A 14,473-nucleotide genomic window follows, 5' to 3' on the forward strand; every position below is an offset into this window, starting at 1 on the left:
TGAGAAATGTCACAAGAAACAAACTGTTTCACCCTGAAAGTTACACCCTGAACTACAAACAACTCATCAGCAGCTTAGTGGAGAAAGCGGGAATGGAAAACCTCCACACAAGCATTTATGTATAAAGATGATGTATAAAGACATCTGGTGTAGTCTTTCAAAATCTGTCACAATCGTTCATTATGCATCGTTTACTAGGCATACAACACGCTGTACAAAAAGCGTTTTAAATGACTAACACTTAGTAAATACAGAATCACGATTTCAAACTAATTGATAAACACAAATTTTTTCCATCTGTAAAAGAGTCAGGCATGGTGAAAATTGCTCAGTGAGCTAATTAAGTAAGATGTCAGAAAACTGACCACAAGGTCCAGTGATGTCAGCTTTTTACAGTTACTCAAGAACTAGCTGTAAAGTGTGGAAATGAAACTCCTTTTACAGACTGCGTTTCCTTCATTACTCAACATTTTGTTAGTCACACTGTCAAGACTTTGTGATTAATGTTACATTTCTGTTGCATTATAGCTCAGCTTCTCAGATTTGTGGAGTGTTTTTATCTCATAGCCTACATCTGAAAAAAATGTTTCGCACATTAATTTTCTTCTGTTTGTGGCATCTGGTTGGTAAGTACTTAATCTTCAGTACAGAGGATTTACATTAAATGGTATTAATTCTTGTTACCTTGTTGTGTTTCTGATACAGATGGAGTGAAGAGAGTATATACGATAGAGGGAGACTCAGTCACTCTAAACACTGATGTTCGTGATATAGACAGAAATATGCATTATATAGTGTGGGGGTTTGGACCTGAATGTACTGGTATAGCGGAATGGTTTACTGAAGTCACGTATCATTTAGATCAAAAATTTGGAGGCAGACTACGAATGGACCGTCAGACTGGATCTCTGACCATCAGGAACGTCAGAACAACAGATTCTGGACTTTATCAAAGAGACATCATATATTATAACCCGTTCTTGCAGGAAACAGTCTTATTCAATGTCACTGTCTATGGTGAGTACTTTAAAAAGTTGTGTTTTAACAATAAATAATTGAGTAAAGAGGTGAATGACTCTGAAACTTTTTAAATTGGAACGATAAGAGAGTGCATTTCAATTCAAACCGTTTTCTTGAATTGACAAGCATCAACATGGCTAAAAAGCTTAAATCGTCCGACAGAACCTACAGAAAATTGAAAAAATAGCCAGACAGAGAAGTACGAAAGTTGCAAATGAAACCACAAACAAATTGTCAGGAGCTGCAGAAGATATGGCGTTGAAAAAAAAAAAACACAAATGTATACACAACAATAAAACCAACTTCAATTTATTTCCTGAATCTCTACCTGTGGATTGAAGTTACACAATAGGATATAAAGCCAAAAGATCAGTCATTTATTCAAGTAATCATTTCTGAAGTCATGATTAAAAATGAATGAAAGAAGACAAAAGAGCGATTACCCATTGAAAAAAACTGCATTAGTAGTCTGATTTTTGAGTGATTTTAAAAATTAATTTTAGTTTTTGCTTCTTTGTGGCATCTTGTTGGTTAATTAAATTTATTGTTATCTAGCTTTGTTTGATTCTGATACAGATGCAGTAAAGACAGTGTTATTGACGGAGGGAGATTCTGTTACTCTACACACTAATGTTACTGATATACACAGACAGGATATCCGTTATATACAGTGGAGGATTGAACCTGAAAACACTCTTCTAGACATTATTTTTGATAATGGAACATCTGATATTAGATATTATCATGATGAGATATTCAGAAACAGACTACAGATGGACACTCAAACTGGATCTCTGACCATCAGGAACATCAGAACAACAGACTCTGGACTGTATGCACTACAGTTTATCAGACTTGTAAAATCATTGTCTGTATTATTTAACATTACTGTCTTTGGTAAGTGCTTGAATTCATGATCTGTCTCTCTTCAAAAATCAACAGCAGGTCACATATCTTCAAATACTTAGAATGTTTTTATTTTTTTATAATTATCATAAGGTTAAGTGTTTTTACCCTCTCAACATTGTGATAAACTCAGATTGAATCTTAAAAAGTTTAAATGAAGTGATCTCTCATTTTCCAGCTTCTCTGCCCATACCTGTCATTATCAGAGGCTCTACACAATGTCCTTGTCCATCCTCATCATCAGGATCATTAGTGTCCAGATGTTCACTGCTGTGTTCAGTGTTGAATGTGAGTGCTGTGACTCTCTCCTGGTACAAAGGAAACAGTGTATTGTCCAGCATCAGTGTGTCTGATCTCAGCATCAGTCTCTCTCTACCTCTGGAGGTGGAATATCAGGATAATAACACCTACAGCTGTAAAGTAAACAACCCCATCAGTGACCAGTCTACACATCTCAACATCACTGAACACTGTCAACCATGTCCAGGTATGGCAGAGATTATATGAATAGAAATACCACAAACATTTTGGTGCAGGTTCTCAATAAAACGTCTCTCTCCTCAGACTCTGTTCACTGTTGCGGTTTTACTGAAGCTGTGATTCGATTGGTCCTCTCTGGTGTGGTGGGTGTGGCTACTGTTATCATGGTGGTTTATGATATCAGATTCAGAAGAGCTGAAAAGAAGCGAAGAACACAATCACAATCAGTCGTTGAATGATGGCTTTGAAAAACAGGAAATTAACACACTCTTGATGTAAACAAAGTGAGAATTTGAATATCTTTTTTTTTTTTCTTAAAGATGTTTAAAAAACTACATATTGTTTGCAAGCCAGTGATGTATGAATTGTGACTGAATTGTTGTTTTGACTCAGTTCTTTTTAATGAATAGGGCTAAGTCCAAATGATTTCCGTAACAAATAGGACTGCATCATGATGATTCTTATCCAATAACCAAAAAACATGGAAACCATGGAAATCGGCACCCAGATGCTGACGATGAAGTTAACTTTTGCATAGAAATTTGAGTGATTTCTTTTATCTTATAAATGATATTGCTTTGTATATGTGCTCAAATTCTAATAAATACAATATATAAGTGTAGCGCCCCCTGCCCTCTCGAGAGTTACGGCTCTCAAGTACGGTTAGGGTGGATCACCGGGTTCTGGTGATATGTCTCTTGACTAGTATTATAAACTATTACACACCTCTGGTATTACTAATATTTACAAGCTAAGCCTACAGGTAAGTATGGTGAATCCAGGTAAATATGTCACATCACTCGCTCACTTAAATGTCAATAAATAGAAAAATAGGTCAATAAATAAATAAACAGACAGTGTGTAAAAAGGTAATAAATAGATTATATACAGTATCAGTATCCAATGCATCAATGACAACACTTCAATAAAAGAAACTGCTCAATTAAAATTGACTTGAATTATTTCCAATATATCTCAGCATCTGCAGATGACTACTGAAGTTAGTCCCTCTGATTATAAACAGTTTGCTGTAAGAGCAACTGGGACAATAACTGTAACTGGCATTTAAATATCATATAAAAATAAAAAGCATATATGTTGGCCCACAAACACGCATTCATCAATTGGTCGTGATTGGTCTCTCTAAGCGAAATCCCAATTCGTCGGTCACCGATGTGATGTCGAGAGTGAACGACTGAAAGGGAACTATTGTTTATTTTTTGTTATTTATACTGTTTTTATTTTCAGTTAGGAGGTCAAACGTTGATCATAATCATAATAGAAGATCATAATTAATGTACAGTTCTAAGGTCTGAAGAAACTCACATGAAATCATACAGGAGAGAAGCCAGTCAGTTGAACAAAACCTTTTACAGTGCTTGAGTGTTGTTGTTTTTACTGAATATGATTATTTATACCCAGAAAGTAGAACTGAAATGACGTTTATTACAAGATGATTAGTTAAATTAATTTTTCCAGTCATGTATTTGGTAATTGAGAATTTAAAAAAAAAAAAGTGTAAAACTCGTCGCGTCTCGTAATGATAATCAAACAACAAAAGAAGAGGAGAAAAATCACTCCTTGCTCTTGACAAAATGCATTTAAATACTCATCACTAATTATTTATTTTAGAATTATACCATTTAAAAAATAAACACAAATATATATATATATATAAAGCTATATATATATAGAGAGAGAGAGAGAGAGAGAGAGAGAGAGAGAGAGAGCAAATTGTTCCCTACCATCACATTCACATCTATGCAACCAATAAATAAATTACTACTACTAAGGAAGAACACATATTTCTTTATTGATCTAGTCACTTGATTCTGCTTTCAAAATGCACCAGATTTATGCATTTAAATTTAAAATGAACAGAATATTCTTATACCCACAGAAGCCCCATAGACTAGAAGAACCAATGTGCACCCATCACAGTCTCACAAAGTCCCATGGGGACACTATGAATGTAGAAGAAACACTGTAGGATTAGCTGTCTCAATGTGTGTGTGTGTGTATGCCAGTTCACCTTACTATTTGCGTGTGGACCATATATGGCACTAAATGAATTTCTCCAGTAAAGCATAATGATTAAGGGGGGGCCTCACACAAAGAGCAGCCTAGGGGCCCCTGACCACCTTAATCCGCCCCTGGTGGGGCTAAACAGGTGGCGATGTAGAAGCAGGCATTGATCTTCCTCTGCGGAGACAGTGTTTAGCCACACTATTACATCATAGAGTCATACATTCCACAAGCAGTTATTTTGGCAGACTGGCTTCATTGTAAGCTGTTTTTAGACAAACAAAAAAGTTCTGAGTTCTGAAACTTACAGGATGTATTATATAGTACAATGACCTTTTATATGTCAAAAGATCAAGGGGATTTTGATTTCTCAGTTTATTTAAAGAGAGATTATTACAACACTGAACATTAAAGATTCTTGTTCGTGTTATCTGTTTGTCATTCATTCAGGGATATCAAGCCAAAACTAAAAAATAAAAAATAAAAAAAAGGAAAACATTGTTGTTTGTTTATTCACCCTCTAATCAATCATGTTCACATAAGCTGATAACTGACTAAAAACATTTGTTTTATTGGTATGGAATGTAACCTGTACCTAGACAGACGTTACAAATTTTTAGCCACAAAAACATAATGACCGGGCAAGTAGTTCTTCTTACTGAGAGAAGAGTTCCTTCATTAGACTTCCTCATTTATCTCAAGCGGCTGGAAAATGTTTTGCGCAATCATTTTCTTGCATTTCTGCCACCTGGTTGGTAAGTTAAAAAAATATTTGTATTTCTTCAGGTTCATTATGGTCAGTTGATTAGATTTATATTAACAGTTTTTCAAGAGATTCTGTCATTTACTCACCCTTTTGTTGTTCCCAACCTTTTATGACTTATTTTCTTCTGTGGAACTCAAAAGAAGATGTTTGGGTTGTTTTGGAAGAAAGGTGTGAAATGTGAGGTTGAGGGAATGATGTAAGGATTGTCATCCCTGGATGATCTTGAGGTTGAGGGAATGATGTAAGGATTGTCATCCCTGGATGATCTGTCCCTTAAATCTTGCTATTTTGACATGTTTGGTTCTGATACAGATGCAGCGAAGATAATGTCAGTGATGGAGGGAGAGACTGTCACTCTACACACGAATATAAGCAGCTATAATTATAAATGTGAGACATGTTACATGGATTATGTAGAGTGGAGTTGGTTTAGACCTAAAGAATCTCTTAATGTTAGAGTCATTCATCTTGATGTGAAGACAGGTGATATTACAAATTATGAGATATTCAGAGACAGACTACATATGGACAGTCAAACTGGATCTCTGACCATCAGGAACATCAGAACCACAGACTCTGGACTTTATCAGATGTACAGTATATTCTCATTAGAATCATTCAATGTTACTGTCTATGGTGAGTAGTTTAATTTAATTTGCCCTTTCTTCAGGATGTTTTAACAATAAATCATTTAAAATCTCTTATATATGCAGTTGTAAGAACATTACCTGACAATATGCCACTGATACTACAGAGCTTAAATGAATTTATTCCAGAATATTTAGTAAAATTAATTAAGTAGAAAAGTCTTTTGTTTTCCAGCTCGTCTTCCCACCCCTGTCATTACCAGCAACTCTACATGTTCTTCATTATCAGGAACATTACAGAATTGTTCACTGCTGTGTTCAGTGTTGAATGTGAGTCATGTGACTCTCTCCTGGTACAAAGAAAACAGTGTATTGTCCAGCATCAGTGTGTCTGATCTCAGCATCAGTCTCTCTCTACCTCTGGAGGTGGAATATCAGGATAACAACACCTACAGCTGTGTGCTCAACAATTCATTCACTAACCTGACTGAACATTTGGACATCAGTGAACTCTGCCAGACATGTGCAGGTATGTGGATCTTAATGTTATTTTAAAAATAATGATAATTCTCAAATGCAGATTCTTAATAAAACTTATTTTAATATCTTCAGATCAAGTCCACTGTTGCGGTTTCACTGAAGCTGTGATTCGATTGGTCATCTCTGCTGTTGTGGGCGTGGCTACTGTTGCCATAGTGATTTATGACATCAGATCCAGAAGAGCTGAACGTATTTAAGTTTTTATTAGTTTCTTTGTTCTTCTGAAAATCTTTTAAAAAAAAGATTTTTTTTTTAAAATTTCAGTGTGGTAATGCTTATAAAGCTTTGCTAAACTATCATTTCTTCCTCCAAACTAATGTGCTGAAGTTCTGTTGTCTTGGACTTTTTTCAAATAATTGTGCAATATTAAAAGTGCACAAGGATTCAAATTTAAATGGTAATTATTAAAATATACATTATTTGAATGTAAATTTCATTATTTCTGTGACTGTCATTAATCTGGAACTCAATTAATCAGTCATGTTCAATAAATGGACAGACGTTTCAATTTTGGGTGGAATATTAAGAAAGGGTATAGTAAAAGTCTAAGCTTAAAGATCATTACTGTATAAACACTCTGAAGACAACGTAGGTGTTGCTGTTGGGAATTGTGAAAGAGGAACATTAATAGTTCAGTCAGAGTGAAAGGAGACGTCGTCTTCTTGATAGTAGTGTTATAATCCACGCTCGGTTTAACACCTGCATGACCCCCATATAGAATTAAATAAATCAGGGGCCCAGAAACCTCAGAGATGCCTCTGTATTCAGAATTAAAAAGCAGTGGTGCTCAGTTCTGCATTTGTATGTCTATATCCCTCACCTGCATTATTACGATCATAAAAAACTGCCAAAACATTAGTCATCCAAATGCTGAAGAATATTAACATTTAAATGACATTTTATTTTGAGCCATATGTGATGACAAAAACTGTACTTGAAGACTTTCATCTGTTTTCAAACTAATTTAGGCCTAGAGTAAACATGCTTAAAAAACATAATACATAACATAATATGCAAATTTCTTTTAGTTGGAAATTATGAAATTAACCACAATCTGTTCTACTACAGACAACTAAATAAGAATTTGTGTATCATTTTGTCTATAAAAAATCTAATTTATTGTGTAGCCTAGCCTACACAGGCCTACTGTAGGGCTAACTGTAAAGACAATGTACCTTATGAAAAAAATAACTTAGCCTACAACATAAATTATGTTAAAAAGGGTAAATTATAATGCTCAAAACAACAATTTTACAGGATAGGCCTACCTAATTTTTCTGAGGTAATTTTACTAATCACTAATACATAAGATCGCATTATAGGAAATGACTGTGTCAGTTGTTTGAACGGTCTGATATACATAAACAACAACAACAACAACAAATAGAATTAATATCTAATAACACTAATATTTTATCTGAGCATTGAAACAGTTTTCTTCTGTTTCTGTCCTCAGAGCGCGTCCACTGATGCAGTTTCACTGAAGCTGCAATTCGATTGGTGATCACTGCCGTGGTGGGCGTGGCTACTGTTGTCATAGTGGCTTATAACATGAGTTCAAAAAAGAACTGAACATGTTATGTTATCATGTTATGTTCTTCTGAAAATCTAAAGAGCATGCAGAAAACATTTCTGTGTGATAATGCTCATAACGATTTGCTAAACTATTATTTCAATCATGATAACTCTCTGAAGATTTTAGCGTGGTGATGGATATAACAATGTTTATGTATTTGGTCTTGGTTGTAGATTATTGCTGCTGCTGCAAGCAAGTACAGAAACTTGCTACTGCCAATGCATATGGCGATATGGTGCCATGAGTAGGGTATTTAAGAAATACTGCTGCTGCACAAATAGCATATAAAATAACCCATAGCAGATCTATACAGGTGGAGCTGGGGAAGGTGGAGGGTTTCAGAGAAACTCTAAAAAAAGTGTGCTGCAGGAATCTCTATTGAATACTAGCCATATAAATGCAAGGCAGTGAGCTCATTGGCTGCATATGCAGCATGAACCAATCAGCTTGTGCCAACTCTCTGAATATCATCAGTAACATTAACAACCCATCAGCCTGCGCCATCTAGGGTTTCATGACTGAACTATATATTTCTTCCACCAACCTAATGTGCTAAAGTTCTTCTCTCCTGGACTTCCCCCATTAAAACTATGCAATATTAAAAATGCATAAAGGCAGAAAACAGATTTCAACAGTTGTGCTTAACCAATGCAGTATGAATGCAAAATAAATAATCACAGTCAAAACTGCTGCTTTACAACCAACAGCTGATTAAATTTAAAAGGTGTAGATATCAGTTCTGTTAAAGTGAAATGAGAAGTCTTGAAAGTAGTGTTATAACATCTTTCATTGGTTAACACCAGCATGAGCCCCCATATACGCAATAAACTGGGCCCCAGAAACCTCAAACGCCCCTGTCTTCCTGTATTCAGATTTACCAGAAGTGGTGCTCAGTTCTACTTCTGCACATCTACTCCTCAATTATTACATTATCAAGAACATCTACACCTCTATTATTATATTACCAAGAATCAAATCATTTTCTCGGAAAACTACCAAATGTTGGTCATCCAACTGCAGAAGAACGTGACTAACACATCTGTTTTTGTCTTAAACACTTGGCTGTTAGTGGGTAAGTTTTTATGCCTAATTTTTTTATGCATATATTATTATTATTTACAGTACATTTTATTATTTTGTTATTAATAATGGAATAAAAATAAAAAATACAATTATCTGATCTTTTGGAGTCGATAAAGGAATAGTTAACCATTTAAACAAATACCGTACATTTCCTATGAAACCTATGAGCTTATGACATTAAAAAATTACTGTTGTTAGGCTATTTTTTTTATTGATGTTAATCATAATTAATAATACTGACTGTTCATTATTATTAGCTGTCATTATTACTACAAATAAGTCACCAGACACTAAATATACAATAATAATTCATATTTCATATTTTACATTTTTAAAGTTGTAGTCCAATGGTAATTGAGTTATTATTGAGTGAAAAAGCAGAAGTAAAACAAAATCAAAAAAAATAAGATAATCAAATATCAACAACAAAAAAACACAAAAAAATTATAAATAAAAAAAAGTACTGTAATAACTGAATCGTTTCTTGAATGTTCTCCAGGTGTGTTTGGTTCCTCAGACAGGTGGAGCAGAGATCCAGTCAGTCACTCTACACACTGGACGAACTGAAATATTGACAGATGATCACATACTGTGAATTCTTTGGCTCAACAGTTCAAACATTTGTACAGATGTAATTCATGTGACTCTTTCCTGGCGCAAAGGAAAACGTTTATTCTCCAGTATAAGTATTTCTTATCACTATAAAACCCGATCTCTGACCATCACAACATCATAAATGAACATAAAGGATTGTATGAACCATCAGCCGTGACAGCAAAGCTTCCAACATGATTTTTATTTTTAAAATTTACAGTGAGCACTTACTGCCCTTGCAATATCAACACAGTTCTAAAGTGTTTTTATATAATAAATTTAAATTACATTTTCTTTTGAGCTATGTGATGACATATTACAGCATGCTTAATTTTTAATTAATAAAAAGGTAATTTTTACTACATTCGGTAATAGTGACACACAAGTTGGCCCTAGTCTTGTTATAGACAAGAGAACGTGCCGATTTAATGAACGGTTCGACACATTAAACGACAGCAAATGTTTTTCATAACTTATTACTATCATGTTTTATAACATCACGTTGAAATTTATTTCTCAGACCTAGGTTTTTATACATGAACATTATATTATAGGGAATTGTCATATTTGATGGTCCCAGTCAGTGAACATCCATCATCGTCATCAAGCTCAAATTGTGTTGTTGCGCTTTAAAGGAAAACGTTTATTCTCCAGTATAAGTATTCAAAGGAAAACGTTTATTCTCCAGTATAAGTATTTCTTATCTCACTAATATTAGCCTATCTGCCTCTGATATAGCCTTGTGGGTAACACAAAGACATATGGTGCTGTTGCGCTTTGGGTTCCCTGAGATCGAACCCTGCCTCCTGGACCTTTCCTTTTCCAACAGTTGTTTATTTTAAATATATTTAAATTCTTAAAGGGATAGATCACCCAAAAATGAAAATTCCATCATTAATTACTCACCCTCATGTCGTACCAAATCCTTAAGACCTTCGTTCATCTTCGGAACACAAATTAAGATATTTTGATGAAATCAGAGAGCTTTCTGACCCAGACAGCAATGCAAAGGCTCCGAAAATACTTTTTGTGTTAAAACAAAACAAATATAAAATACACCGTAATTTTACAACAAAACTCCAAAAATACCCTAAAATACTCAAAGAAAACAAAAGAAAACAAATATAATGACTTTATTCAACAAATTCTTCTCTTCCATGGTCCTTGGATGTGGTAGTTCCATTGCTGTCTATGCAGGGTCAGAAAGAGTAACGAAAGTCTGACAGGTTTGGAACGACATGAGGGTGAGTAATTAATGACAGAATTTTCATGTTTGGGTGAACTATCCGTTTTAACACCTGGTATGGCAAATACCTCTAGCAGTACAATCATTTGTCTTTTTTATTCAGTTATGAGAGCTATAGAATGTATATATTTCCCAAAGTCAAAAGGTCTAGTGATCACACATTTGCAAAAAGAGACAACAGTTTAATTTGCAACCACACATTTATTGATTCAGCGCAGGTTTGTTGGTGCTGTTGTGGTTGGGTGGTTTGGAGGACTGCAGATGGATGGATTTACAGGTCAGATGTCACTCCGTCAGGCGTTTGAAGGACTGAACCGTGGGGCAGACGGCACCCCAGTCCACAGGTTTACGGTATTCCCCCTTCTCCAGTAGGTATTGGCGCCCCCTGTAGTTTGGGTGCTCATAGAAGATCCAGATCCCGTCTAGCACCTTACAGGAGTGGACCTCGCGTGTCCGAAAGCGCTCCACCATGGATGGACAATCCTCGGTGGTCTCATACACCTGGCCCGCGAAATCTCCCTTGACGTAGAGTTGGATCTTGTACTCAGAACCGCTTACCTGGAGTGGAAAGAACATCTATTGAATATCAAAATGCACTAAATAATGTTTCCACTGCATATGGGCAACTTACGAAGTGGATTATCTTGCAGGAGCAAAGACGGTCGTTCAGACCCATCCAGCGCTGGTAATCTGGATACTCGCCCCGGGTCAGAACATACTGGTAGCCCATGAAGTTAGGCCTCTCATAGACCACCCAGGCCCCGCTCTCCACGCGGATGGAGTTACATCGGTTCAGGTAGGCATGGAAGTCCGAACAGTCGCTGTCACACTCGTACCGACGGCCCTGGAAGTTCTTGTCCTCGTAGAAAATAATCTGTATAAAGGAGACGGTGGAATTTTCTTTTATTTACTATTTTAATAAACTACCTCTGGTTAAATCACAGTATTGTAAAAAAACAATTCTAAAATATTAAAATAATATAAATATCTACAATTATAATTACAAATAAAATATACAGTATAATTTAAATACAATCTTTTGTGTCCAACCATCTCAAAATGGCTCTATCTATCACTAATCAGTCACAAATGGCAGCCAATAAATGATCAATAATCAGAGCAGAGTGTCCTGAACACCTTCGTACTCACCCGGCCCATTCTGCAGAGGTTCGGCTGGTGGCGGCGCCTGTGGAGGGGGTAGAGTTGCAGAGCTGTGCTAGTTCAGGCCCGTTCCACTCTGGCTCTTTTATACCCAGATATTTCTCTGTAAAGAGGACATTCGCTTTGTCATGAAAACCAGATCCAAAAATTGAGTCAGTGCTTTCTAGAAAAAGACAGGTGGATTATGGGGTATAGAGATGGCACCGAGTGCATGGGCCTGTTTGGATGTGTGTTTATTCAGCTGTGTTGGTAGGTACACACACACCTCCACACGCACTCGTATTAAAAATGATTGCTCCAAAGAAGTGGATAACCAACTTCCTGTATGCAAAGTATTGAAATTTCTGGGTACAAAATAGCCTGTAGTATTAACACCCAAACGTGTGTATACAATTTGCAAACACACAGAAATGCCATTCCTGGCTGTAAGCAAAAATCTCTGCCAAATTTCAGGGATCAGATGAGCTTATATGGGTTCAGTGTGACCTACTTCTACCCAAAAAACACACACAGAGTTCATTTTTCTTAATTATTTACTTAAAGCAGTGGTTCTCAATCCTGGTCCTGGAAAACCCCCAACACTGCACGTTTAGATGTCTCCCTATTCAGACACACCTGATTCAACTCATTAGTAAAGACTCCAAGACCTCAAATGTTCAACCAAAAAAACAAATTCTGTCATTAATTACTCACCCTCATGTCATTCCAAACCAGGATTGGGAACTACTGGCTTAAAGGAATAGTTCAACCAAAAATACAAATTCTGTCATTAATTACTCACCCTCATGTCATTCCAAACACGTAAGACCTTTGTTCATCCTCGGAACACAAATTAAGATATTTGTCATGAAATCTGAGAGCTTTCTGACCCGCCATATACAGCAATACAACTGATATATTCACAGTCTATGCAGGGTCTTGGGGCTCACGGATTTCATCAAAAAATATCTTAATCTGTGTTCTGAAGATGAACAAAGGTCTTACAGTTTTGGAACGACATGAGGGTGAGTAATTAATGACAGAATTTTCTTTTTTGGATGAACTATCCCTTTAGTATACTCATGTATAGAAATACACATTGTGTAGTTAACTATAAATATAAAATCTGAGCATAAAAACAGATAGCTAAAAGTGTCCAAAACAAAAATAGCACTCGGATGAACAAGAAAACTAGTTAGAGGAAAGTAATTTGGATTCAGGATTTATTACCCATGAATTAACATTCATAAATAAAAAAAATAAAAAAAATCTGCATCTGTTGAGATTCTAAGAGTGCAACACTTTGCTGTCCCATAATGCCACAGGAGCTGAGCAAAAATACATAACAGCGGAGAGCTAAAGGCATCTCTTTTCAAATGTAAGTGCTTAATACAAAATAACATTCTTTGTGGTAAAATTGTACAGTTTTACAGTTTTTGCTGTTGTTGTTAGTACATTATAAGTCAACTACATAATTAATTTCGTCATCAAAATTTGTACGTTCTCGAAGTATGCAATAGCCTACTTCACAAAAAAGAGGGAAACTTGTTTTGTGTGGCAAGTTCATAAATGACCACTAGGGTGCAGCGTTCATCTTTTCTGCATAACACTTTAGCGGTAGCATCGCTCATATTTTCCTCAGAAAATGCAAAATGCTGTATATAATATTTTAAACATTATTTGTGTACAATAATATGGCGCTCCATTTTCCAGGTGTGAAAAGAATGTCTTTAAGTTAAGGAGAGAATGTTAGGATTGGGTCTGCTTTCTACAGCTGTTCTCAAGTAAGTGGTTCAGAGTTTATAATTTTAATAACGGTCTTACTGTGACATTAATCACCCACATATGAGCTCCACAGCCTAATGTTAACCATACAGCCTTAAAATGTAGACTATAGAGGCACCAAGTACTGTTACTCACTTTGCTGGTAAAAGTATTTAGTCAAAAGTGTAGTGAGAGGGTATCTTCTACCAGAGTTTGTCACATACTGTTTGCATTAGCATCTAGCTAAACTTAAGATATTCAGGTTTGAACGTTTAAAATGACTTGAACAAGAGAACATCACAGAACTGGGGTTGTGGGCGTTATTAAACAGAAAAAAAGAGAAAACAATGCTAGCCTGCTTAGTTTAATGATTGTGCAACATAATTTGTTTTGTACACCATTATCTGAGTAAATTAATTTTCATGTCGTTTTTGTTCTGTTACAAATCTATTCCAGGCTTAACTGGGACATCTGTGTTGTGTGCTAGTTTTCCAGGAAACTGTGGTCTATATAATGAAATGTCTTTGGACGGCTTTGCTCATAACATAAATAGCTCATCTGGATATAATAATAGCTTTATTAGCACCTGTCGTACAGTGTATAAGCCAAATCACTCAGCAGGGCAGAGCTATGGATTTTATACAAAAAAATAAAAAATTGGTGAATACAGTGAAAAATCAGAAAGTTAGCAATGTTTTGATTTTAATCCATTAAAGTGCATATAAAACATAAAATTTCACAAAAAA

At 35.5% G+C, this 14,473-nt stretch overlaps 3 protein-coding genes across 3 annotated transcripts; 2 read left to right on the forward strand and 1 right to left on the reverse strand.

Annotated features, from left to right (window-relative positions):
• Positions 1-470: 470 nt before the first annotated feature.
• LOC109047564 lies at positions 471-3,585 on the forward strand. The gene is made up of 5 exons (XM_042749159.1): positions 471-626; positions 706-1,017; positions 1,597-1,917; positions 2,105-2,413; positions 2,491-3,585. Exons 1-5 carry the CDS (start codon positions 584-586, stop codon positions 2,643-2,645), a joined length of 1,140 nt encoding a protein of 379 aa, XP_042605093.1. The 5' UTR covers positions 471-583; the 3' UTR covers positions 2,646-3,585.
• A 1,848-nt stretch (positions 3,586-5,433) lies between these two features.
• On the forward strand, positions 5,434-6,672 carry LOC122141530 (transmembrane and immunoglobulin domain-containing protein 1-like). Its single transcript, XM_042749160.1, has 3 exons — positions 5,434-5,833; positions 6,020-6,313; positions 6,397-6,672. The coding sequence occupies exons 1-3, from the start codon at positions 5,491-5,493 to the stop codon at positions 6,519-6,521; spliced, it is 762 nt and encodes a 253-aa protein (XP_042605094.1). The 5' UTR covers positions 5,434-5,490; the 3' UTR covers positions 6,522-6,672.
• Positions 6,673-11,004: 4,332 nt separating this feature from the next.
• On the reverse strand, positions 11,005-12,127 carry LOC109074786 (gamma-crystallin S-like). The gene is made up of 3 exons (XM_019090801.2): positions 11,973-12,127; positions 11,455-11,697; positions 11,005-11,381 (listed from the first exon to the last, which is right to left on the reverse strand). Exons 1-3 carry the CDS (start codon positions 11,979-11,981, stop codon positions 11,109-11,111), a joined length of 525 nt encoding a protein of 174 aa, XP_018946346.1. The 5' UTR covers positions 11,982-12,127; the 3' UTR covers positions 11,005-11,108.
• Between the last annotated feature and the right edge of the window lie 2,346 nt (positions 12,128-14,473).

Source organism: Cyprinus carpio, chromosome B22 (assembly GCF_018340385.1).
Source record: "Cyprinus carpio isolate SPL01 chromosome B22, ASM1834038v1, whole genome shotgun sequence".
NCBI lineage: Eukaryota > Metazoa > Chordata > Actinopteri > Cypriniformes > Cyprinidae > Cyprinus > Cyprinus carpio.